Genomic DNA, 25,032 nt, shown 5'->3' with positions numbered 1-25,032 from the left:
CTGAGGGTTTCATGTCCCTTGGTCATATCTCAGCCTGGAGACTGCTGAAATACTGAATATCTCCTCATGCACAACCTCTCTTGCCCTACTCATTCTTGCTGCCTTTCCCTGAACTCTTCCCTTCTTGTCAACTGCTGCTGATTGCTGGACCTGAGCTGTGTGTGGTACCAAAGGTGTGATTGTACCCTGCAGTAACACAGCCACAGTGGTTGTGTGGTTTGTATTCTGTACTTTGCCAAAAATTCCTAATAATTTATTTGCTTTATTCCTGTACAAGTTGGTGCTTAGCCCTGCACAAGTGTCTCTTGTGATGCTCAGGCTTCATTCTTGAATGGCAGTGTGCAGCCTTTTGTAAGACTTGATCACTGTAGCTATAGTTGTGCATTGAAGCAGTTGTGCATGGAAGCAGTTGTAAATTGAGGCAGTTGTACATGGAAGCAGTTGTATATTGAAGCAGTTTTACAGTGAAGCAGTTGAGCATTGAGGCAGTTGAGCATTGAGGCAGTTGTGCATTGAGGCAGTTGTGCATGGAAGCAGTTGTGCATGGAAGCAGTTGTGCATGGAAGCAGTTGTGCATTGAAGCAGTTGTGCATTGAAGCAGTTCTACATTGAAGCAGTTGTATATTGAAGCAGTTACATTGAAGCAGTTGTGCACTGAAGCAGTTGTACATTGAAGCAGTTGTACGTTGAAGTTGCACATTGAGGCAGTTGCACATTGGGGCAGTTGTGCATGGAAGCAGTTGTGCATGGAAGCAGTTCTACATTGAAGCAGTTCTACATTGAAGCAGTTGTACATGGAAGCAGTTGTACATTGAAGCAGTTGTACATTGAAGCAGTTGTACATTTAAGGACTAATACAGGCAGGTCACAAGTGCCTCATGTAACAAAAAGCACAAAGCCCATTCTGTGCTGTGCATTTACCTGCCCATGGAAGGGGCCTTAGTGAGGCTGAAATCCAACGTCCTGCTCAAAGCAGGATTAAGCTCTTGTCATGTTGCTTTGTCCTATCTGAGCTCAGCTGAGTATTGAAATGTCTCTGAGGATGGAGGTGCTCTACTCCCTTACTCTCTGTCCCAGTGCAGCTCTGATCCTGCTGGGAGTTACATTTCCATGTCAGCTGGGATTTCCCAAGTGGAAACTTGTCTGTTGCCCTCCTTTCACTGTAGACTGTAGAGAAGTCTGGTTCCATGTCCTCTGTAAACCCACTCCCAGGTAGCAGAGCAACTAAATCCTATCTTTGCCTTCTCTTTTCCATGTTGAACAATCCAGATTGCCTCAGTTTCTTCCTTTACAGTGTTGTTTGCTACAGCTCCCTGGTGATCTCAATGGCTTCTTCTGGACTTCACTGGTGTGAGGGGTTTATTTGCAGCTAGCTCCATAAGACCTGAGTATTTGTTTTTGGAATTCTGCCTTCACTGAATAATCCCTCTTTCCTAAATGGGTGATAATAAAAGCTTCATTGTTCCATATATTCTTTCCTCAAAGCTGTAGGAGGACATTGTGTAGGCAAAGACCTGCACAGTGACAGAAGATTCCTTTCATCCTCTGTCCTTGGAGATGAGGCACCACAGCAGTTTGCATCCCTGTGAGTTCACCTTGAGCTCAGTCCTGTAATTAAAGTGAAGCAGGAAATAAGTCATTCTACCTTACAAGTCTAGCCCAGCAAAAAATGGAGCTTTTTGAAACACTTTGTCAACTTAGAGTGTGCCTTGCAGTGCTCTTCCTTTTCCCAAATGTTCATTTTCTCCTCCACAGTTCAGTTGGCTCAGCAAGTCAGACGAGCAGAAGGACGAGTCGCCTTCGTCGTGGCGGCTGGGCCTGAGGAAGACTGGCAGCCACAACATGCTGAGTGAGGTCTCTGCCACTCGTGAGGCACAGAGGGATAAAACTTCTTCCATCTATCGCTCCTCGTCCAGCCCTCGCATTTCTGCACTCTTGGACAACAAGGAAAAGGTTTGGCTTTCAGCAAGGATATTTCAGTGTATCCACTTCACCCCACAGGTGTAAACCCCTTTCCCTTTGAGTTATTGCTGGGGTTTGTATCCATAACAAACAAGGGTCTCTTTCATTCTTATCTCCTTTTTCTTTTGAAAAATATTTTCCTCCTGTCAGTTGTTTCGCCAGAACTGGAGTTTGGTGCCCCTTTGGCCCAATTCCTACTCAGTTTGTACTGGGCTGCCACTAAACAGGGGCTGCCAATCTGGCACAGCCTGTTCTTTACCAGAAAATGTCCAGACAACAGCACATACCTGCAGTGGAGATTGTCCTTCTCCATCATTTATATGGATTTCTTCTCTGTCTACCAGCTCCATTTGTAAATCCCATGCCATGTATTCAGTAACTGTAACTTTTCTGCCCATGGGTAGATGCCTTATCCCTGGAGGCATTCATGGCCACCTTGGGTGGAGCTCTGCTGCAGTGGACTAAAGATCCCTTCCAACCCAAACCAGTTCTCTGATTCTGTGATTGACAAGTTATTCTCTAAGTTAGAAGATGCTTTTATTCACTGGTCATCAGGAAATCCCTTTCAGAACTGATATTTCTATGCTGTGGTATGTTGCTTTAAGCAACATTAGAGACGCAAGAAGTTGCTTTAAACCAGCTGGTAGGAGAATGCTTTCTTAGTTGAAGAAATTTGAACATGAATTTATTTACCACTGTATGTGTTGTAAGGGTAAGAGATGTGTAGCTGAAGTTCCTCTTTTGCTTCACCAGGACAGAGACAACAAGAGTTATCTTGCCACCATAGTCCCCAGAAGACTGAGCAGTACGAGTGATACAGAAGAAAAAGAAAACAGGTGAGACTGGCTGAAGTTAATGCTCAGCTTCCCTTCTGTCAATAGTACTTCTGGAATATAATTTTTCTGTAGTCATGCTCTGTATATTTTCTCAGCAGTCTCAAGTACACAGGAATTCACAACATCAAGAGCCAGCTCTGTCTGTAAAAGTTCTGGTACGTTGGTTTTCATTTAGGTGAGCAGGAATCAGCAGACTGGTTCCTCCACCCTGTCCTCACACAGGCACAGGCTCCATCCAGGCAATCAGATTTATGGATCCTTTTTCCTTTTAATATGCAAGTGCCTCATTTTGTAGCTGCCACCTGAACTTGTAGTTGTCACTTGCTCAGCAGTCACCTTCAATCCCTTTGTTCACACCTCTGTCACTTGAGATTCACTCGAGCTTGTGAACTCTGCCATGTAGGAACTGTTTCCTTGCATGGCTGTTTTTACAGTCAGTGTGTGTAAATGCCCCTGGTCCTAACCATGGTGTAAATGGTGTGTGTATGTCCAGGAATTCCAGATGTATTTGAGGAGCTGCTCTCTTCTAGCAGCTTCTTCAGGGGCCTTCCAGTGCCTAAAGGGGCTCCCAGAGAGCTGGAGAGGAACTTGGGACAAGGTCCTGGAGTGGCAGAACACAGGGGAATGGCTTCCCACTGCCAGAGGGCAGGGTTAGATGGGATAATGGGGAGGAATTCTTGGCTGAGAGGGTGGCCAGGCCCTGGCACAGGTTGCCCAGAGCAGCAGTGGCTGCCCCAAGCCTTTAAATGTCCAAGGCCAGGTTGGATGGGGCTTGGAGCAACCTGGGCAGGTGGAAGGTGACTTTGCCTAGCAGGTAGAAGGACAGGATGAGCTTTGAGGTCCCTTCCAACCCTAGCCATTCTATGATTCAGTTTGTACTAGAAGGAATAAAATTTGACTTTAGCCTCAATTCCAGCTACTTCCTCCCAGCAAAGGAGGAAAGGCACATGCAGAGCAGTGGCTGTGGGCTGTAATTGTTGGGCAGGAGCTGTGGCAGATGACACCCTGAGAGAATTTCAGCACAGCTTGAGAATCTTTGCTGATCTTTTGCTGGAACCTCCCTGCTGTGTTCTTGTTCGCTCTCAGGCAGTCTCTGAGATCCAGAGTTTTACAGACAGTTTGTGTCTGTTGATCAGCTCAAGAAGCTTTGGCAGAGGTTGCTGTGAGTGGCACATCCTGCTGTAGGAGCTCAGTGTCCTTTTCTGGGTGGAGTTGGGACTGCCTGAGCAGTACTGGCCTTCAGGAACAGATGGTGCCCAGGCATGCTGTGTAGTACAGATTTTTTCCTAATATTCTTTCCTTTCAAAACATTTGGGTTTTCCTTTCTGGAACCCACAGGTGTCTTGATAGAGCATCAGTCTAGGCATGCCAACTGGAAATGAGAAATAATTACTTTCTGATAGGGGAATGGATTAGTGCTGCATTGCAAGCTCCAGGTGCTGTCCTGCACCAGCAGAGAGCAGGATGCACTGCCAGAGTGTGTATTAGCATTGGGAAAGAGCCCTGTTTTCAGATAATCAGGGTAAACAGGACTACTAGGAATTTCTTGATAACTTGTCAAGTAGCTTTAGATGCTATAAACTTTTTGTTTGTTGTTTTCTGCTTCATGATTTTGTGGTTGATGTGGTAGTGCTGGGTTAATTGTTGGACTCAATGATTTTAGAGGACTTCTCCAAGCCTAATGATTTTGTGAAAGGCTTTGCTGTGCTGAATTGCTTTTGTTTTTGCCTGGATAACTTGAAGAATAAAAGCTGCCCTACACTTCCAATATCTGCCCATTTATACCTTATTGTTTGATACAGACAGCAGTGAGAATATTAAATGACACTATTTAATATGTTAAATTACTTTTATGGACAATCTGAATTTCATTTGCAAGTTTTCTGACTATAAAGGATCTTGTTCCTCTTTATGCAAAACATTACATCATCTGTGGTTCTTGAGTGAGCTGGCAGGAGCAGGAGCTGATGTTAAGGCCAGAGCAGGTGTTTCTCTGAGCTGTATCACCTGAACAATGGAGCACGTAGGTGTAAGGGAAGGATCTGTGTTGTGAAACTGAAGGAACCAAAAGCAGACTCCAGAGGTTTTTCTAAGCTTTTCTGTGCTCTGTGCTGCTGCAGGGAATCTGCTGTGAACCTGGTGAGGAGTGGCTCCTACACCCGGCAGCCCTGGAGGGACGAGCCAAAGGGAAACGAAGCTCCCCCCTCTGGGGCACCCACTACCTACGTATCCACCTACTTGAAAAGGTATGTTCTGTCTTCCATGGGCTCTCAGGCAGTCAGAACACTCTTAACATGCCTCCCACACCTCAGCCTCCTGCTTGTTGCCTCCTGCATCTTGTAACTGGCCTTGGGACCCTCTTCTGCTGAGAGCAGGAAAGAAAAAATTTATTAGATTTGTCATGCTAAATAATGGTTTTAAAGGATATAATTTTTATTAATTTGCAAATTGCTGCACTGAATTCAAATACTCTTCTTCACATAATTCAAATGCAAAGTTTTCTCTGTTTAATGCTGGTGTTATGGTTAGAGAATAAAACCAAAATTGATCATAACACAGATTAATGTAATAAGAGTTCAAAAGCGTTGTTCAGATAGCTCTTGGTGAGTAAGTTATAGCTTATCTCTAATTTTGGCTTATATTAGTCCATGTTTATAGTATTATCAGAAAGTGGCAGTGCTCTTGTGCATGATGCACAGCACTTGCTAAGGAGTGAAACTGATGCTTCCACCATTGTTTTGTAAGGCAGAGAGGAAGCAGTTTGTTCACAGTGTGTGTGAAGTCGTAGAGGCTGATTATTTGATTATTGGTAAAGGAGCCAGGCAGAAGCAGGAAGGCAATTCCAGGCAGAACTCCTGTACCTGCAGTGGCCTGGACCCCCTTGGGAGGCAGAGCCTCAGTGTCCTTGAGGTGCCACCTCAGGGCTCTCTGAGTGAGCTGGAGCAATGCTCTGCTCTGGTGAGCAAACAGTGCTCTCATGTGGGTAGGAGGATCTCATGCTGGGTTCTCATGTGAGCAGGAGGATCAGCAGTGCCAGCACCTCACCTTTATTTCAGCTGATACTGAAGACCATCAGAACAGCCTGTAATAAACATGTCACACTGCAAAGCCATTGTATTTCTGCTTAAGGACAACAGCAGCAATAGCCTAAGGTTCTAGATTGAGTTTCATGAGATTCTACACCCTGAACTAAATAACTGTCCTGAAGTCAGAACAACTGCTTGAGATACTTGGGAAGAGGCAATTTGTTCCAGTGTTTGTGCTGTTTCTGTAGAGGTAAGTGGTGCTCAAGGGTGTGTGTGGCCAATTGCTGAGCACATACAGATCCATTGCCACAAAAGGTGAAGCAGCCCCTTCAAGCAGGAGCTTCTGCTCTGCTGCTCCATTCTGGTGACTTCACAGCTATCCTGGGACGTGATGACAGCCCAGCCTCCATGACTTGTCTCTCTCTGAAGCTGGTCTGACAAGCTGCAGCTGATTACATTGGAAAACTTGTCCCTTGCAGCTGGCCCACCTGTGCTGCTTTCTGAGCTGAGGGACAACCCAGTCACCCCCAGGCCATCTTACAAACCTTGCTGGTTTATCCCAGCTAATCCTGCACCAGATTTAGTGTTGCACTCACACAGTTGTACTGTATTTCCTTGGTTAAACTGTACACGGAGTGGGGAAGGTTTAGGCTGCACTGGGAGGTCACTAATAATGAGCTCTTGTTATAAAGGCTGAATTCTGCCCTTTCATAAGAGAGTGACTGGTTCACATGCAGGTACAGAGAATAGCTTTGTCAGGTAGGAATAAATGTGCTTTTAAAGGAGAGATCAATGGGTTTGATTTGCATTTCGTATACAAACAGTAAAACCATGATCAATTAGACCTTTGTCCCATATAGCATTCTGTAGGAGAGCACATAGGAATTGAATACAATTGTATTGAACTTTTGATTTCTCCAGCCTTGTGCATCCACCCCTAAGATGAGGAAAGGAACCTGGTTAGACATAAGCATTTTATCATTTCCAAGTACTAGCAAAACTTTCAACCCAGCTCCAAAAGGTGAAAGCTTCTTAGAGAGGAAGAATTCAAGGGAGTATGGCATGCTTGGATGTCACTCAGCTGTACACATCTGCAGCTCCCCTTGCCTCAGCATTTCACTGATCTCCATAAAGATCACAGACTGGTTTTGGTTGGAAGGGACCTTAAATCCCATCTCCTTCCACCCCCTTGTGGAAGGGACACCTTCCACAAACCTGGCCTTGGACACCTCCAGGCATGGGGCAGCCACAGCTGCTCTGGGCACCCTGTGCCAGGGCCTCACCACCTCACAGGGAGCAATTCCTTGCCAATATCCCTTCTAACCCTTAGTTATGTTCTTCAGGTGCTTTATGTGACACCCCAAACATGAATGAACAACAGCAGCAGATCATCTTAAGATGGGGAAAAAGCTGGGTTTTTCCTTTTTTTTTCCATTTTTTTAAATAAAAGGGAATAAAATAACTTGCAGCAATGTTACAAATGTTCTTCAGCTTTAGTTGAAGCATATATTGATGCTGTCTCTGTTGTGGTACTGGCAGTTGTCCTGCTTTCTCTGTGTGTGCCACTGGCCCAGAAATCTACAGAACCCTGCTCTAATATCCTGGTGTCCATTTTAGTGTGTGCTGGCCTTCAAAAATCCAGGTCACTTGGACTGTAAATGAAGGGATGTGGAGGAAAACTGGCAAAGCAGGTTGGGTTAGTTCAGCATCCTGCCTTTGACATCAGCCAGAAGTGCTGCCTCCCAGGAAGGGCTCACACTGGAATGAAATCCTTCAGCCACACAGATTCTCCTTCATTTCACATTTCTGCAAATACCTCCTTGCTGTTTCTGGTCACATAAAAGCCATTGCAGTGAGCCAGGACAGCAGTCCCTGCAGCCCAGACTGTTGCTGACAGCAGCTGGCTTTGAAGGAGAAGTTGCAAGAGCCAGGATAACTTCAGAGCAGTTTGCTACCTCCCACACTCTCCTTGCTTCCAGCAATCAGGAATTGAGGAGCCAGGGGTTATATTTAACCATTGTTCTTAATAGCCACCACTGCAGCCAGCTTCCATACCCAAATCCCAGATTGATCTGTGCAACACCCCATGGCAGTGTGTTTAAAGAATACTTATGTGCTTTGTGCAAACCTTTTTTATTGCCACATGTGGAAGCTTTTTAAGAGTGTGAAGGTTCTTAAGTATAAGTTTTTAATGCCTTCAAAGTATTTTTTTAAGTCATAAGTAGTTTTTTCTTTATTGCTTTGAAATGTTGCTTTACATTTCATTGCTCATTCCCTGATGGTTCTGTTGTGATAATGTTAGAGAATGAAGAGCATTGTGTCAGTGCCTTTTTTTATTTCTGACATTGAATTAATTCAGCATAATTTCATAGTCCTCCCTTTCACAGACTCCTATGGATACAGCTGTCAATTAACAGGATTCCCTGGCTAACCTTTATATTGCAATTTTCTGGTCCAGTTTAGATCAAATGTGAACAATGGAGTAAATGCCTTGGAGTGCTCCTCCCACTGTGCAGTGCCACCCATGCAGGGGACAGGCTGGGAGGGGGATTCCCACAGAGGTGGCAGTGCCTTGGCTGCCTTTGGAGCAGGAGGCTGTTCCTGCTGCCCCAGCACCATATTTCTCTGCCCATGTGTGTTGGAGCTGGCACAATGCCATCCCTGTGCCCTCTTCTTCCATTCCTCCTCCTCCTTTCCTCTTATCCCCCACATCACTGCTCTCCCAGGCACCTGGTGCTGTTTCCATCCTCCTCACCCATTGCCTTTCCCTTCTGAAAAACAATCCTTGGCAGGGCTTTTTTGGTAACCCTCCTGCATCCTCCCTTCCTGACCTTGCAGCCACGCTTGTGCCCCAGCCTCTCTGCCTTGGGCTCTCCTAGGATGGTGCCACATCAGCTCTGTTCCCCCAGGGCTGCCGTGACCTTTTCCCCTGCTGATCCTCTCCTCCCCTCCCCAGACACAGGCTCCTGTGCCCTCCTCTCCTCACAACACTCATTCATGCAGCTCCACCACCCTTGCTCCACACACTCACCCCAGCCAGGCTCCTCTTCCCACTCCCCCCCTCCTCCCAGCCCATCTCCAGGCCTTGGCTTTTCCCTCTGGAGCAGAGAGCCAAGAAGGGAAGGAATTGCTGCTCCTGCATGCTCCAGGCATGGAGCATTCCAGAGAAAGCTCTCTTTAGGGTCTGGCAGAGGTTGCTACCCGGTGACAATGACTTGCTTGTTCCTGTGTGACCTGGATATGGCAGGCAGCCATCAACTGAGGAGCCAAATGGGAGGTTCCTCCCTGTGGAGGCCCTCCAGGATGCTCTGTTGTCCCCTTTGGCTCCCCAGGGACCAGCTGCTCATGCTGGGCTTGCTGGGGGCCTTGGCATGTAAAACTGGCTTGTAAATTGGTGCCTGGGTGAACAGGACTGGATCCTTTCTCTGGCCTCCTGTCCCTGGCTGTGCTCCTGCCCCTTCCCAGTGCTGTGTCAGCCTTGGGCTGCTCTCTGGATTCTTACTCTAGAGTTGACATCCAGTTTCATTCCCTGGCTTTCCCTAAAACCTGCAGCTCTGTCCAGTCCTGCTTCTTTCCTCTAGGTCAGCTTTTATTCCTGTGCAACCACTTGGGTCTGTGTGCCCTGCCCTGGGAGCCATTAGGAGCAGAAGGTGAGAGCCAGCCTTGCTAGGCTTTGATCCTTCAGACAGTCCAGTCTGACCAGTAGCAACTAGGCGTGCCAGGTGCTGGGAAAGGTGTGGCAGGGCCCTGGGAGCCCTGGATTGCTCTGTGCAGGCAGGGAGCAGCTTGTGTGCAGGGCTTGGATGTGTGTGAGAAGGAGATTCTGCCAGACTTCATCAAGTCTGTTTTCAGAGATATGATGCAGCTTTTCCCACTAGAATGGATTTTCTGTCCCATTAGGGTGGATTTTCTTTGAAAAAGTGAAAGGGTCCATCCTTGTATAAGAGCCCTTTTTCTTTCCTCCTCCATCTTCTCCAAAATATGAACACAAACACAGCTTTTCAGTAAGATTGGTTTTCAGGGCTTGCTTTAAACTGGCAAAATATTATTTCCCTTGCTCATTCTTGAATATTTTTGGACAGCTGTGCTAGTTATTTTCCAGAAATACAGTTTGTGCCAAACATGTCTTAAAGAGAATTAAAGTCTGAACTGATCATCTTTGCCAAAACTTTAAGCCACTGGAAATAAGTTCTTAAAACTGGAAGTCCTGGGCATCCTCAGGGGTCATGCAGCCAGCCCAGCTTTTGTCACTCTCCTTTCCTGCTTCAAGCATCCTCATCCTTGCCCCTGCCTTTCCCCAGGGCACAGGGTGCTCAATATCCCCTGCTTTCACTGCAGCAGGGCTTTTTCCTTCCCTGATCCTTCCAGCTCACCCCCATGCCATTTTTCCTCTTGCTGGAACTGAGCTGGGCTTGGCTAAGCAGGGCTCTGCAGGCACTGGCCTGTGTGGGCAACCAGCAGCAGCTCCTCTGCTCTCTGATCTCCTTGCACACCTTTTGCTGCCCTGTGGTACCTGCTCCCTTCCCAGCTGCCAGCCCAGCTGTGGGATGTGCTGTTGAGTATTTGCTGTGCTCTGAAGGACGTGGTTTTGTGATGTTTTACAGTGCTTCCTTTGGTAGAAGTAGTGACCTGAGCGGTCCCTACATTTCAGCCAGTCCATCTCTAGCTACCTCACCCAGTGCCATTGGCTCATCTACCTCCCTGGGCACCCCGTGGCATCCTGTCTCTTGCTGCCCCACCTCTCTCGGTGTGAACACTCCTGCTCCAGCCCTGCACAGCACCAGGTAATGGCTCCCAGAGACACCGCTCCAAAAATCAGCGTTTGGGTTGGAATTCTGGAGTGGATTAGGGATTGGAGGTGTGCTTCCACATGGGACGTGCTGATAAGCAATTCCACAGTGATAAGCAATCCCAGGATGGTGGTGTTGGACAGTCCCATAGTGGGTGTGGCTGGCAGGCAGGTGACAGCCCTCAGTGTGTCCCTTGCGCCCTCTGTGACACAGCGCGTGCCCAGGCTGCCCTCAGGTGCTCAGTGTACAAGCTCTTGGAGTTCCTTCCTTCTGCTTTTTCACCAGGTACACTTTCTGATCATTTTTGCTACTAACAGGAATGTGAAGGCTAATAATTCCTCCTGCTCATTCTTCTCCAAGTTTTGTAAAATTCATTTTGCTGTGGCTGTTCTCTACAAACACGTGAGCGTAAAGCGAGGAGGATGAACCGTCCATGCTCTGTCAAGGAGGTTGGGCTTGGTCAGCACTGGAGTTCACTTGCTTTGCTTTCCATATGTCTTCTCTATTTCAGAGCCCCTTTCAGGCAACAAAGTGATTCTGCTGTAGAGAAAAACACAGAGGGCAGCAGTGGCAGCACCCCTCTAGGTGTAATCACAAACCATGCTGTGCTCGGCGCTGCCAACGGCGCCGCGAATGCCGGGGCAGCCTGCCCGGGGAAGGACCTCTCGGCTGAGGAGGCCAGGGAGCGCAGAAGGTCAGTGAGGACTGGGCTCTGCTGGCCCTCTGCGTGGGCAGCTCTCACATGGTGGTGATGGTGGGGGTGTAAGGACTGGTTTTTAGGTGTTCCATGAAGTTCCCAGGGTGCTGTTCCTACTCTGTCGAAGGTTTTGAACTGAATCTGCTTCTAGGTTAAATTTAGTTCATAATTTAGTTCCATGAAGTTGCCAGGCTGCTGTCCCTACTCTGAAGGAATCATCACTGGCTTGGAGGTTAAATTTAGTTTCATAATTTTCTACTTGTCTCTTTAGCATCTCAGCCTTTTTCTTCAGTACTAATCTCAGCTCCTAATCTCAGCCCATCCCAGTGTGTTTGCAGGGACACACAGCAGAGCATGTCCACTTGCAGTAGGTTCTGTAAAACGAATTCCATCCTACAAAGAACATTGCACTGAGATACAGTCAGATAAAATCTGTCCCTCTGATTCAGCTCAGCTGTGTTTACTCATGCCCTGATGGAGATGTCTGTGCTGCACAGGTCCCCCAGATTCCCTTTACAGTTACTGGGAGAAAAGACACATTCCTGGTGTGTGTAGGTGTGTGACACAGTAGGAGATGGACTCCAGCAGCAGGTGTAGCTTTGGTTGACTGGACAGGCCAGAGGTAGGAGACTGCCATGTGCAGCTGAAGTTGTTCCAGCAGTAGCAGCAGTGGGAATGACTCTGACTCCAGCTGGTGGTATCTCTTTCTTATCACATGGTGCTATTTTCAGACTGGGGAAATACAAACCTGGGGAGACAGAGCTCTTTTCAAAGGAGCTCTACCCTATGCATTAATTACAGAGTATGAAATGATCCATATATTCTTCCTTCAAACAGGTTAACTTTTCCAAAACTGGTCTCTTCTAATGGCATCAGTGAAAGCAAATAGTAATAAACAAAATGCAGTGATGAACTGGGTGTTTCTAACCAGCAGTGAGTTCATGCAGAGTGCTTGGATTCTTCCAAACTGTCATAGTGATTTATTGAAATCCAACCCTTCCTGAGTGCAGATAGTGCTCTGACACATCTTAAATGGCCTGAGGCTGAAGGATGGCAAAAGCAATAATGGGAATTATCAGTTTACAGGGCTAAAGGTGGTGGGGCTGAGCTGCTGCTCAGCTTCACCTGCAGCACATCCAAGCAAGGTGGGCTGTGCTGTTGGAAAATACTCAAACTTGTAATGCTGCTTGGGATTTTTTTTTTTCCCAGAGCTTGCACAGGGAGCACTTGGAAGTATTAAAACATTCATGAGGAGCCACGTTCATCAGCTTTGTGTGCAGGGACAGTTTGCACTAGCCACTGCAGGGTATCTTTGGTGTTAAACATTTGGGTTAGCCCTGGAAGTGCCTCTGTGTGCTCCTGTTGTGTACCTGGAGGTCACTGGCTTGGGGTAGTTTGCAATTGAATCGAGATGAGCTGCCAGAAGATACTGCCAGTGCCCACTGAGGTTGTGCAAGAGGACAGAGTGAGTATTGTGCTCTCAGTTCTCACTGAAGACCTTTCACAATGGTCTCTCCATTTTAGCAAGCCCAGAATCAAGTTGCAGAAGCAGATTTTTCCCTGCAGAAGTGGACTGCTCACAGTTCCCCCAGACTTCTGGCACTGTCTGCAGATAAAGAACTGGACTGGGCTAGTTACTTGTAGATGTCCAAAAAAGCATCCATTACTATTACTGCATTGGCATTTACTGCCAAATCTGTTTCTATAAATAATACAGAAGATCTCTTTGTCTCCTACATTTTTATTAGAGAACCATCTCCTGTGAATTATGGTAATGTAAAGAGAAAACACCAGAAAATTCCTCCCACCTTTAATTGATGCTTTGAAACTACTGAGAAGGAAAAAAGCCCAGAAATTATCCATTGTGCTCGTGGGGGAGGAAACCTTACTGATGAATGTATGTCCTCACGGTGGGATGAAGAGACTGCACATTGGAACCAGGACACATGGACCCAGGGAGACGGGAGAAGTCACCTGAACAGGAAAAGCTTAGTAGGGGAGGAGACCAATTCCAGTAAAATAAAAAGGCAAATGGCAAACAGTTGTCAGGGCAGTCCTGTATGGATTTCAGTTCCCAGTGGCAGCTGTTGCAGGAGTGCTTGGGCTGCTTCGGTGTTTCCAAAGCACCAGCTTGCTCTTAGCAACAAAAACATAAACAGCCTGATCATCTAATTTTAGATCACAGGGATATCTCCGAGCTTGTGGCCTTAAAATTATCTGTGTGAAGCCAAAAGGTTAAAGCAGAAGAGGCAGCTTAGGGCTGGGAATGAATGACTGGCATAGTGCTCTGGGGTGCTGGTTTGCATCCTGTGGTGGCCAATAAGCCTTACCCTGCCCCACCACAGTGTGACCCATGGTGATTCACCTGCTCCTTGTTTTCCAGCTGAATTGGTCAGGCTCCAGTAAATGCTGGAAAATGGTGTAAATTACAGGGGGAGGAAGGAACAAACAGCAGAGGGGCAGTGGAGCAGAGATCTGTTTGGGGTGTGTGATGCTACATGGTGCCAGCTGTGCCCGGTCAGGGCTGGGGCCTGGCTGCTGCCATGTGTGTTCTGTGTGTCCTGCTGCACATGCCAGCCTTCTGTGTGTCCTGCTGCACATCCCAGCCTCCTGTCACTGCCACATGTGTTCTGTGTGTCCTGCTGCACATCCCAGCCTCCTGTCACTGCCACATGTGTTCTGTGTGTCCTGCTGCACATCCCAGCCTCCTGTCACTGCCACATGTGTTCTGTGTGTCCTGCTGTATATCCCAGCCTTCTGTCTGTCCTGCTGCACATCTCAGCCTCCTGACCACATGTGTTCTGTGTGTCCTGCCACATGTGTTCTGTGTGTCCTGCTGCACATGCCAGGCTCCCGGTGCTCCTCTGCAGCACTGCAGTGTGCTAGTGCTGTGAGCTGGAAATGTGCCATCTCCCACAGTCACTCCTTGTGCCAGGCAGTTTCTTTTGGCCTTTTTCTGGGAATTTTGGAGCTGCTGATGATCAGTGTGGTCTGGCCATTTGAATGATCTCCTGCCAAAAGCAAATTGTGTCCCATTGTCAGTGTGTTTGTCCACTGGACTCAAACAGCCCTGGCTCTGCTGAGGGTGGATTTCAGCTGTGTGGATGTAGTGCCTGCAGTACCTCACACAGACCCAGCTCTTCCTAGGGCAGAACTAACAGCTTCCTCATTTCTGCTGGGTGTCTGTAGATGGTGGGGAATGGGGATTCCTGTTGGTTGGAGCCCAGTGCTGGATTTTCCACCTTCATCCAGGGTGACAGCGGCCTCTAGTGCCACCAAAAGCTTCCTACCCAAGTTCTCTGCATCCTGTCTGTGCAGGTTCAGTGCAGGTCCTGCACTGCTGCCCCCAGCAGAGTATTCCTGGTGTCACAGGCCTGGGCTGCTCAGGGCTCTGTCCCCTGGGCTTAGGAAGGGGCTGCAGGAGATCCTGCTGTACTGGAATTCCACCCAAGTGACTGGAATGTCACTTGAGCCATGAGATATCTGTGCTGGAAAGAAAGTCTGGGAGATCTGGCTGAAGCTTTTCATACTCTTCTTATGGAACTTTTACATCCCAGAACAGCTGGAAATGTGACCATGCAGCCCACAGCTGGCATGTGGGGTGAGACACACTTTGCCTGAGAACTTCTGAAAGGCAAGTCTGTGCTCTCAGCTATGTGGCCAGTTTGAAAGGACTCTTGAATTTGAAATCTCTCCTGGTTTGCCAAGAATTAGGATTTTTTTTTTTTAACCCCCCCACCATTGTGTTTATACTAGTGAATTCTGCTGTTGTGTATGTTCTTCCTGTTCCTCAGAAGATTCCAGCACTTGCCATCAGACATGCTCCTAGAGACAGGAAACTCATCTCTCTCCTTACTTTTTCATTTATTCTGACCAGTTTCTCACATAACTGCCCAGTCCCTGGAATTGTCCAAGGCCATGCCGGACAGGGCTTTCAACAACCTGGTGGAGTGGAAGCTGCCCCTGCCCATGGCAGGGGTGGAACTAGATAAGCTTTAAGGTCCCTTCCAAACCAAACCATTCCATGATTCCATGAAAAATCCAGAGCAGGAGTGAGGTGGACTTGTTTTCTGGGCAGCTTTGGGGCTGGTGGCTCTGCTCAGCCTTCTTGCCCTCTAAAGTCTCCCCTAGAAATACTTTTCAGCTGAAGGAAATTCACTGACCTGCCAGGTAACTGTGTTTGACAAACATTTCTGTTTCCTGCTTCATTCCCAAGAGGAATTTATTTTTCATTCTAAGGATCCAGCTGCTAATTATAGTGGCATATATTATTAATACATTAATAACTGAGTCCTCCTCCACCAGTACTGCTAGATGAACAATTTTTGGCAAGTCCTTTTACCTCATGGTTCTGGTCCTCTGGGCATTCTGAGTGTTTCTCCTCTAGGAAGAGCATGAATGTGTCACCTGATATGTCCTTTAACCCTTATGATCTGATGGAATAAAGGACCCTGACCTCTGTGAAAGCTAAACTATGAAATTTGCATTCAAGGAGTGTTTAAATTTCACTTGAGAGGAGCTGGCACAAAGGGCTGTGAGCAATAGTTCACTGCTGCCATATTTTTAATAGCATTTGACTCTATAATCCTTATCACTGGCTGATGTAAAGATGAGTGGTCTTAATCTCCTGGGAAAGGTCCCTGGGAAGCAGAGCAGTGGGATGTTCATGCAAGGGGCTGCTGCAAGGCAAGGGAAGGATTCCTGTCCACACCACACACTGGACAACAAGTTAAGAAGTTTCTCTCTCCTGTGAAGAGCTGAACAATCATCTGGCACCTGCTGTGACAGCATTTCCCTGCCACTGCCTCTGCCTCTGCACTTAATCACCTTCAGATAAAGCTGTCCCTTTTTCAAAGGCTGCTGGTACAGATGACGTGGGAGGGCAGGAATTCTGCTGGCCTGGGATTGTCCATGTTGGGAAGAGGCGAGGTTGCTCCTGCTGGATCAGAATTCAGGCTGCATTTTTATTTTGAGTGAGGTCGAGGTGTGGGCTGGGGTCAGTCTGTTTCCTGTAGGGGTGGTGAGCAGGTGTGTGCTGCATGCTCAGCCAGCAGGGCTCTGTCCAGCCAGGCCTCAGGGAAGGGGGGTGGATATTTTGGCATTTGCTTTCAGCGGGGGAGCCCAGGCTGTAGGCTGGCCCTGCTAACAAAAGCAGGAATCCATGCAGGATCCCTCAGGAATGGCCAAGGAAAGGAAGCAGGGACCACTTGAGCTAAGCATTGTAAAAGAACTGCAGCTTGGCAGCGTGGAGCAAGCAGCAGGTAAAACTGCCTCTTCCCCAGCCCTGTCCATGCCCAGTGTGTGTGCAATTATTCCTCTTGGCTTACTAATGGGAACCACTGCCCTGCTGCACCTGCTTCCCCCTGGGTCTGACAGCAATGATGGCACCTTCTGGCTCCAGTGCCATCCCAGTGCCACTGCCTGCGTGTTCTGGGGCTGGGCTTTACTAACTTTGACAAATTCAGCTACTTCTCTGGGCCCAAAATGGCTGTTAAAGCCAAGGATGTACCTGAAATATTTACAGAGATCCTATATGTCACTACAGCTGAGAGCTAATTCAGCACTAAATCAGCTAGTCTGATTTAAATTCTGTGCTCCACGATATTGACCTGGAGATGTGACAGTTGGAGGAGCCAAAGAAGCCAAGTAACCTCCCTGGCATTTCTATTTGAGAAGTTTTTGTGCAGGCTTAATTTTCTGTACCCGAGAACAGCAGACACTGAAAATTGAACCAAAGCCACTGGCTAAGAAATTGCAGTGTGAGCTCAGTAGGAAATGGAAATCTTTGATACATTATTAATATTCAGTGATATTTTGCATAATTCAGCTGGGGCTGATCTGTGATCTGTTCCTTGGAGCTGCTCAAGCATCTCCTGCTCCCACAAGGTGGCAGTGGGAGGCTGCTGGGATGCACTGCCAGGCAAACATTGCTCCTTGGGCTTATTTGGTTCAGCAGCTGAATTTGATCACCATCAAGTTTTGATTTTACTTTATTTTTTAGTTGCAGAAGACAATTTACCAAACACTCAGAGTTTTGCCCAGTAATTTTTTTTTGTTTCCCCAGGGATTTTCTACCCTGGAAAATTTCCTGTTTCAGACTGCAAACTAGCTTTTGGGAAAGCTCTAACAGGTCTGCTTAAAGGTGTTGAAAATGTCAAATTGTGTTGGTTAAGTTGCAAATGAGAGGGATGCTGGCAGGGGCAGGACATTGGTTTCCTCTGTCAGTGTCAGGAAGTTCCATCCTGTTCCAATTCCTGCAGCACATTTTTAATGCAAGGATGCAGCTCCTGAGAACTACAGACAGTGCACCTTGTTCCCTATCACAGTGATAACCTACTCAGTGCTGTGTATTGACACCTGGAGTCCTGTGCTGAACACAAACAATTCCAAAATGTTCCATCCTGGTAAGCTTTGTGCTGGTGTTGGCTGTCTCTGCTCTGGGGTTGCAGCACTCTTTGCTTTTCTCTTACAGAAAGAATTCCTGGATTGTTTTTGGTTTTTAGAAAAGTAAGTGTTCTCCTCTTCTGGCAGAAGTTTAAAGGTCTGAGTTCACAGCAATGGTTACTGCAGCCACTTTAGGGAATGTGATCACTGTGATGTTTGTTGCCTTTTCACTCTTCACCGTCATGCTGAGTGACATTAATTAACGTGAAGGGATTACATAGATCATTAAAACTTCTCATGTATGTGCTGACTGCCCCAGCCCCAAACTTGGTGAGCTGTCAGGAGCACCAATGCTGTGTTTTATTCCTCTGGCAGAGGGATTGCAGGGCTGTGTTCCCAGCTGGATCTGCAACCTGAGCACTCCTCAGCTCGTATTGGAGCCATCCAGGCTGCCAGAGAGGCACCAGGAGCTGCTCTGGGGGCACAACACAGAAGGAGCAGCTCTGCTGTGTGAGGGGCACACACAGAACTGAACATGGAACCATGGAATGCTTTGGTTTGGGTTGGGAGGTTGGTCAGGATCTGCTCATCTCATCATAAGGATGCCTTCCACTAGACCAGGTGCCTTCAAGCCCCATCCAGCCTGGCCTGGAGCACTTCCAGGGATGGGGCATGGGAAAGGACCAGAATTGTTCAGAACTTCCTGATGGGAAATGTTCTTGTGGCCTCAGCTGTCACACATTTAACCTCACCCCCTTGTAAGTGTCCCATGGAAGGAGGAGTTCTGCAGGTACAAAGGGACCTGGTTGTCCTGATTAACAAGTGGCAAAGATCACAACCTCTTAATCTCTTGGATCAGCACCTGAACATGTTGAGCAAAGCAGTGCTGTGGGAAATAAAAAAGTTAATCTGCTGCTAGTGAACCTGCTAATCAACCTGCAACCAAAGTTTCAGACACTGAAACTTGCAGGAGCTGACAATTCATTGTCCAGATTGAAACACAACAGCTCCCAGCAGCAAGAGCCTGAAAATGGAGAATTCTCAGCCAAGCCTTTTCGAGCCAGCTGTGAAAGGCTTTAGGACTATGATCTTGTTATCCTTCTGTCATCAGCTTATTAAATAACTCAGCATTGTCAGGCTGTCTCCCCCCTCATTCTGAGCTCCAGCACTCACAGTCTGATGTGTTGTCCTTGTCTCCTGCCTGGAAGGGTCTCTCAGAGCACATCCAGCTTCTGCAGTTTCTCTAATGACTATTTCCAGTTGCAGAGGGCTGATGGGCAGAACATGTCAGCACAGGGATAAATTCAGGGAAGAACCAAAACCTGTTGCTTGGATAAGAGAGCAGGAAAGTTTCTTTTTCTGACTGTTTCCATGTAGCTGCCAATGATTGACTTGCTGCTGGGGGCATAGTTCATTTTCTAACTTAAGGAATTGTATTTTGGGAACTGCTGTCAGCATTGTTGCTTGCAGAACTTGCACTTGCTTCTCCTCCCTCCTCCAGCTTACTGATAGTTATTTGCTAATGGCAGCTCTCCAGTTGGGAGGAGTGCATTGCTGGGATGCTGTACTTTTCCAGTTGTTTCCAGAGAACAGTATCTGTACTTGAGACTTTTGCTGACTTTTATTTTTATCTTCCTTTTTTCACAGTGCATGTGAATTTTTAACACACATGTACATACAAACATATATATGTGTGTGTGTGTATGCCTGAGAAATAGATTTGTGTGTGACAAAGACATTTTAAATCACTCCAGTGTTTGGAATAGGGATACTGTACTCTTCTTAAGAAGAGCAATTTCAAACATGTTAAGCCTGAGTATCCACATAGCTTTCCATGTGGTGAACACACCTCCTTGTGCACAGGGAGCCAAACCTGTGCCTGGCTCCCCTGAGCTGTACCTGTGTTACCTGGATTTGGAAGAGCCAAAAGTCTGTCCTGGCTTCCAGGAAAACTGTCACTGTTGGTTCCAGTCTAGTGAGTGTAGTCCAGAGTCATTTCTAAACTAGAAAGAGGTGAGAGGATTTGGACTGGCCTAGGGGGAGCTTTCCTCCAGAAGAGCCCATCAAGCCCAGCTCCAATTCACAACCAGCAGAGTCTCATTGCCACAGACTGGGGCAAACTGTGATAGTGAACCAGTTACTGTGTGCAGTTCATGTTCTTACTGTGCTGCAGGACCTGGATTTATTGGAGAAGGACCTGACACGGATGGAGGGAACTTGTCATGGCCCAATGCAGCTCGTGTTGGGGGTGTATCTCAATTTTCAGTCCTGACAGCAGAATGAAATTCCTTGAAGAAATTCTGAGAAGAGAGCAGCTGTAGAATTTGGTGGATGTTTAGCTTCCAAATTTGTTGCCAGGTGTTCATAGAATGTCAGAAAGGTTTGAGTTGGAAGGGAATTTACAGCTTATCTAATTCCATCCCCTGCTGTGGGCAGGGACACCTTCCACTAGACCAGGTGACTCCAAGCCCTGTCCAACCTGGCCTTGAACACTTCCAGGGATGGGGCAGCCACAGCTGCTCTGCCACATGTAGATGGTGTAAAACACCAAGTTTTGCACATTCTTGCTGTTTCCTCTGGGACTTGGTGATGTTCTGCCAAAGGACTCCATGGTGGTGAATGGTGTTTGACAGAAACACTTAAAGCTCTGAGTGCCTGAAGGAGCTCAGGATGGCAGGATGGAGACCAGTGTCATAAAAGGGTTATCAGATGACTCTATGTTTCTTGGAGAAATTAATCTTCTGTTCTTGTTACCCATGCACCAACCAACAGAGCATTGTACCTCTCTTTTCTGCATCATTCACCCTTGACTTGGGAGGAGTTTCTCCTCACAATATTTTCTTTCCTTCTGGCCAGCATTCTCTAACATACAGATTGCTCATGTATTCCTGGTTTGCCAGCCTGTATACCCAGCCTTCCTATTTCCTGGGTTGAATCTCCCCTTCTATTACTATTGTATTGCAGCTCCTTTGGCCTTGATGTGGTCATGAGTAGTTGGGATCCATTTGAGTTTTACACTGTCCTTGATGAAAGAATTGACGGATGAAAATAGGTGTTTTCTTGAAAACAGGCAGAATTAAGTTGAAGCCAGGTTCATCAGTCAGTTTCCAGGTTTTTTCCTTGGTAATACACAAACCAGAAACCTGTAGCTCTCTCAGGGCAGCAGGACACACTTTTCTCTGTCTATGGGAGTTGTAAACCTCTGCAGTTGTTTTGCTGACTCTCACATACACATCTTGAACAATTTGTATTCTTCTCCTTGAACTTACAGCCAAAACTCTGGTAAAAATCTGTTCTGCTTTATACATGCCTTGAGCTTGGTGTGATGGCTGCTCTTACTGCAAGTATTTCTCAGAGAAAGCTTATTGCAAGGAAACACAGCACATAGGGCCTTTCCTTTGAAGATCTGCTTGGACCCTGAGATATTTGCTTGAATTAAGAGGGTGACACAGGCTCTGCACTTGAGGCAGCAGCATGTTCCTTTAAAACATAATTAAAAACTCTGTGACTTGTTCAGAGGCTGCCTCACACCCCATTGGTGCTTGTGCCCTGCAGCCTGCTGTGCTCTGCAGTGTTTGTGCTCTGGAGAGCAGCGTGCTGCTCTGCCTGTGCCATCCAGCCCAGCCCTGAGCTGCACCCAGCTCGCTGTCTCCTTCCTGTGCATTTGTTCTCTCTCACTCTTCCTGCCCATTTAGCACGCTCAGGTCTCTCAAAATTCAGTTTGTAACCAAAGTGACACATTGAAAAATCTGTCTTTTCTCTACCTTCTCCCAGAATTAAAAAGCAAAGCACACAGGGTCCCAAGCAGGACACACCTGGCCTGCACTGCCAGGCTGCTGTTGCAGTTTCGGGTACTGACAGCAGAGCCCCTCCTTTGGCACATGGAGCAGGCTGTGGCTGCTCCCTGGCACAAACCAGCTCTGTCACTGTGCAGTGGCTCTGCTGACTTGCCTCAGAAAATTCAGTTATCTCATGCTGTAAATGGCTTTGGGTGAGCTCCAGGAAGGGATGAATTGTGTAAATGGAAAGAACCCAAAAGTTGGCGAATAACTGTGGCTGTGGCCCAGGCTGAGCCGTGCTGACCTGCAGGATGTGCTCAGCTGAACATCAAGTCCCTCTTACAGGTTGGACTCCCAGAATGGCTGATGATGCTGTAAGATGTCTGTATTTTTATATAGATTCTGGGGGAGCAGAGGGGAAAAAGCCTGGGAGGATGATGGGTAAAAGACCCAAAATGTTTTTTCTCTTGCCATACCCAAAGCAAAGCTGTGGCTGAACTGCACCAAGGGAATGCAGCAGCCTCCTGCAAATGCCTGGGCTGCCCCTTCTGCAGAGCCCCTCCCCATGCCTGGGGCTGACCTGGTCCCCACAGATTTGCCAAACCATTCCTGAAGCTCATTTGCAAACCTGTTCTGTCCTCTCTGTACCTGTAGCTCCTACATACCTGTGTGTTCATTGCAGAGTAAATTCCACTGATTCAAAGCCATTGCAGCAAAGTGCCTGCTGTACTGAGCTATAAATTTACTTGGTTTATACATTTCAGGAATTTATCTTATTTTACTACTGCTCTGAACTTCATTTGCAGTATATTTTGCAAATGCCTTCTTCCTGTAGGTGGCTTATTGCTTCTGACTGCTGGGCAAACAGCAGTGATTCTGCTTGTGTCAAAAGCTGCAGAAAATGCTTATTGTTTCCTTAATGTGCCATTATCTGGACAGTGCACACACTGCAGCAGAGAGAGCAGGAGAGCTCCTGCTCTGCAATATTAGGAGTTGCACAGCTTTCAGACATCAAACAGCAGCTTTTTTTGTTCATGAAACAGCAGATCCTTGAGAGACAGTCATCCCTCTGGAGTGTAGGCGCTTCCCGTGTTGGCATATCCATCACAGCTCCTGTGTCTGTCTGGATAATCAATGGCAAGAAATGAGCTCCTCTGCAGTGCATGCACATGCCTTGTGCTGGAGGCTCCTTGTGAAGGTGATAAATCACACCCTGGAAGTGCAGCTCTGCAAGGCCTCTCCTCTCCATTGCAGGCAGCTCCCAGGGCACAGTTCAAGGAATCACAGAATCTCCTGAGTGGGAAAGGATCTCAGGGATCATTGACTGCAACCCCTGGCTGTACACAGACACCCCAACAACCCCAGTCTGTTCCCAAGAGCATCATCCAAACACTCCTGGAGCTCTGGCAGCCTCGGGGCTGTGCCCATTCCCTGGGGAGCCTGGGCAGTGCCAGCACCCTCTGGGGAAGAACCTTTTCCACAATATCCTGACCCTCCCCTGGCACAGTTTCATGTCATTCCTCCAGGTCTGTGCCTGGTCACAGAGAGCACAGATCAGTGCCTGCCCCTCCAGGAGGCTCCAGTGCAGCATCCCTGGCACAGACTCAGTCCTTTGCACTTTCCTTGGCCTCTGGAGATCAGGGATGTTCAGCACATTATCTGTCAGGTCAGTCCTTGCACCAGTTTCAGGTGAGAAGGCTCTCACATGAGCCCACAACACCTGAGGAGCTGGGAGGTGTCTGTCTGTACCTCCCACAAGCCAAGAAACCCTGTAAAGGGGATTCCTCTCTGGAGGCCATGCTGCTTTTGCTGCACAGCTGAACCAGCACTGAACACAGTCCTGAGGGTGGATAAAACCCACCATGGCAGATTATTGTAGAATGGTCCAAGTTTCCAGATTCTCTGTGGTTTTGTCACATGCAGCAGTTTAGTGAACTTTCTAATAAATATCTTAACATACTGGATCAGATGCAAATCCTTTTCAGCCCATTACCTTTCCCATGAAGGTGGTGGACTAAAACAGGGAAAAGAGTCCAAGGACACAGGAAGTGTATTCACCTTCATCCCTCACTTAGCTCCCTGTCCTTTGAACACATGCAGACCTCTGGTACAGTGTGAACCTGGCAGTGATAAACCTGCAAAGAGCATTCCTGCTCCCTCCTCCCTGTACAGTGAGACAGTGTGAATAATCATTCCATATTAACCAGGCTGAGAGCAAAGTTTAATTAACTGTTCATAAGACTGAAGCCTCTCCTCCAGCATGGAAATCATTTACTGCTGTGCACTCCTTGACTCAAAGCACTGCTCAATTCCTCACCAGTTCCTCCCAGTGAATGCCAGGGCAGAGGCTGCAGTTTATGTTTTCTCATGTGAATAATTCTTTCAAATTCTTCCAGCTGTGATGAAATCTAGTTGTGCCCAGGTCTGTGTTTAGCTGTGGGTTTTTCAGTGTTAAGGATCTTGGTTTACACAGAGTGTGAAGGTCATTTCTTTATTTCCATGGCTTTTTCCAAAGTGTGTCTGTGTGCTGCCTGCAGTTCAGTGGCTCCCAGCGTGATGGGTTTCATATTGATGAAGGCAGCAGATTGCAGGAATATGATCGTGACTGTAATGACAGGAAGGAGGGTCTGAGGAATGCACCAGCACAGGATTTCTGTTCTGAGATTTTTGTCTGAGTGAGAGGGTGTTTATGAGGAGTGGGGTTCTTTTCCTAATGATGCAATGATTTGGAATGGAGCAAATAATCTAGGCAATAGGTGCACCTTTTAAACAGAACTAAAGGGTTTATTGAGAGGCTGTGAGGAAAACGTGCTGTGAACATGTGTGTATTGTGTGCTCATGGGGAAGTTGTCCCAAAGAAACAGCAATAGCAGATGAAGCTAAAATTAATTTTTGTCCATGAGAAAGAGAATAATAGCTCAGGAGTCTACAGAGACAGGAAGGCAGATCATCTGCTTTTACTTTAACCTCTTCTGCACCTTCTTTTTTTCCAGGTCATATCTGACTCCAGTGCGGGATGAGGAAGCAGAGTCACTGAGGAAGGCACGATCCAGACAGGCCCGGCAGACTCGCAGGTCTACCCAGGTACAGAATGGAAATGTTCACATTCATGTGTGGGATGAGGAGAGCTGCTCAATTGCTTGCCCAGAAAAGCTGTGAGTGCCCCATCCCTGCAAGTGTCCAAGGCCAGGTTGGACAGGGCTTGGAGCAACCTGGGATAGTGGGGGGAGTCCCTGCCATGGCAGGGGGTGGAATAGGATGAGCTTTAAGGTCCCTTCTAATCCAAACCATTCCATGATTTTGTAAAGAGGCAGCATTTTCTTTTGTGTTATGTTATTTCTTAGGACAAGGGACTTGTCTGCACTCACACTGTTTTAGAGAGGTTCTGGCAAAATTTCCTTCAAGCAGTTATTACAAAACCCTCCCACAGACATACATGAATTAGATTTCCAAGCTTTGCTTTCTGCAATGTACCTGCCTCTTAGTTTGTAGTGTGATCACATGTATTTGGGTTGCTTTGAGTCAGTGATATTGTCAGTAGGCTGAGAAATACAGTAA

At 47.3% G+C, this 25,032-nt stretch overlaps 1 protein-coding gene across 4 annotated transcripts in view; it reads left to right on the top strand.

Moving 5' to 3' along the window:
• PPP1R12B (protein phosphatase 1 regulatory subunit 12B) overlaps positions 1 to 25,032 on the top strand; it is a 137,283-nt gene that overhangs the window by 57,483 nt on the left and 54,768 nt on the right. For 2 of the 4 annotated variants that reach the window (XM_059487752.1, XM_059487751.1), the window contains exons 10-16: positions 1,756 to 1,953; positions 2,716 to 2,798; positions 4,919 to 5,044; positions 9,406 to 9,474; positions 10,429 to 10,608; positions 11,126 to 11,308; positions 24,468 to 24,558. In XM_059487752.1, coding sequence (XP_059343735.1) covers positions 1,756 to 1,953; positions 2,716 to 2,798; positions 4,919 to 5,044; positions 9,406 to 9,474; positions 10,429 to 10,608; positions 11,126 to 11,308; positions 24,468 to 24,558 — 930 coding nt within the window. The remainder of the gene's footprint in view (positions 1 to 1,755; positions 1,954 to 2,715; positions 2,799 to 4,918; positions 5,045 to 9,405; positions 9,475 to 10,428; positions 10,609 to 11,125; positions 11,309 to 24,467; positions 24,559 to 25,032) is intronic. The other 2 variants (XM_059487754.1, XM_059487755.1) reach the window with 2 other exon arrangements.

The sequence above is a fragment of the Ammospiza nelsoni genome, chromosome 23, assembly GCF_027579445.1.
Source record: "Ammospiza nelsoni isolate bAmmNel1 chromosome 23, bAmmNel1.pri, whole genome shotgun sequence".
NCBI classification, from domain to species: domain Eukaryota; kingdom Metazoa; phylum Chordata; class Aves; order Passeriformes; family Passerellidae; genus Ammospiza; species Ammospiza nelsoni.
This window is presented reverse-complemented; position numbering and strand designations above follow the sequence as displayed.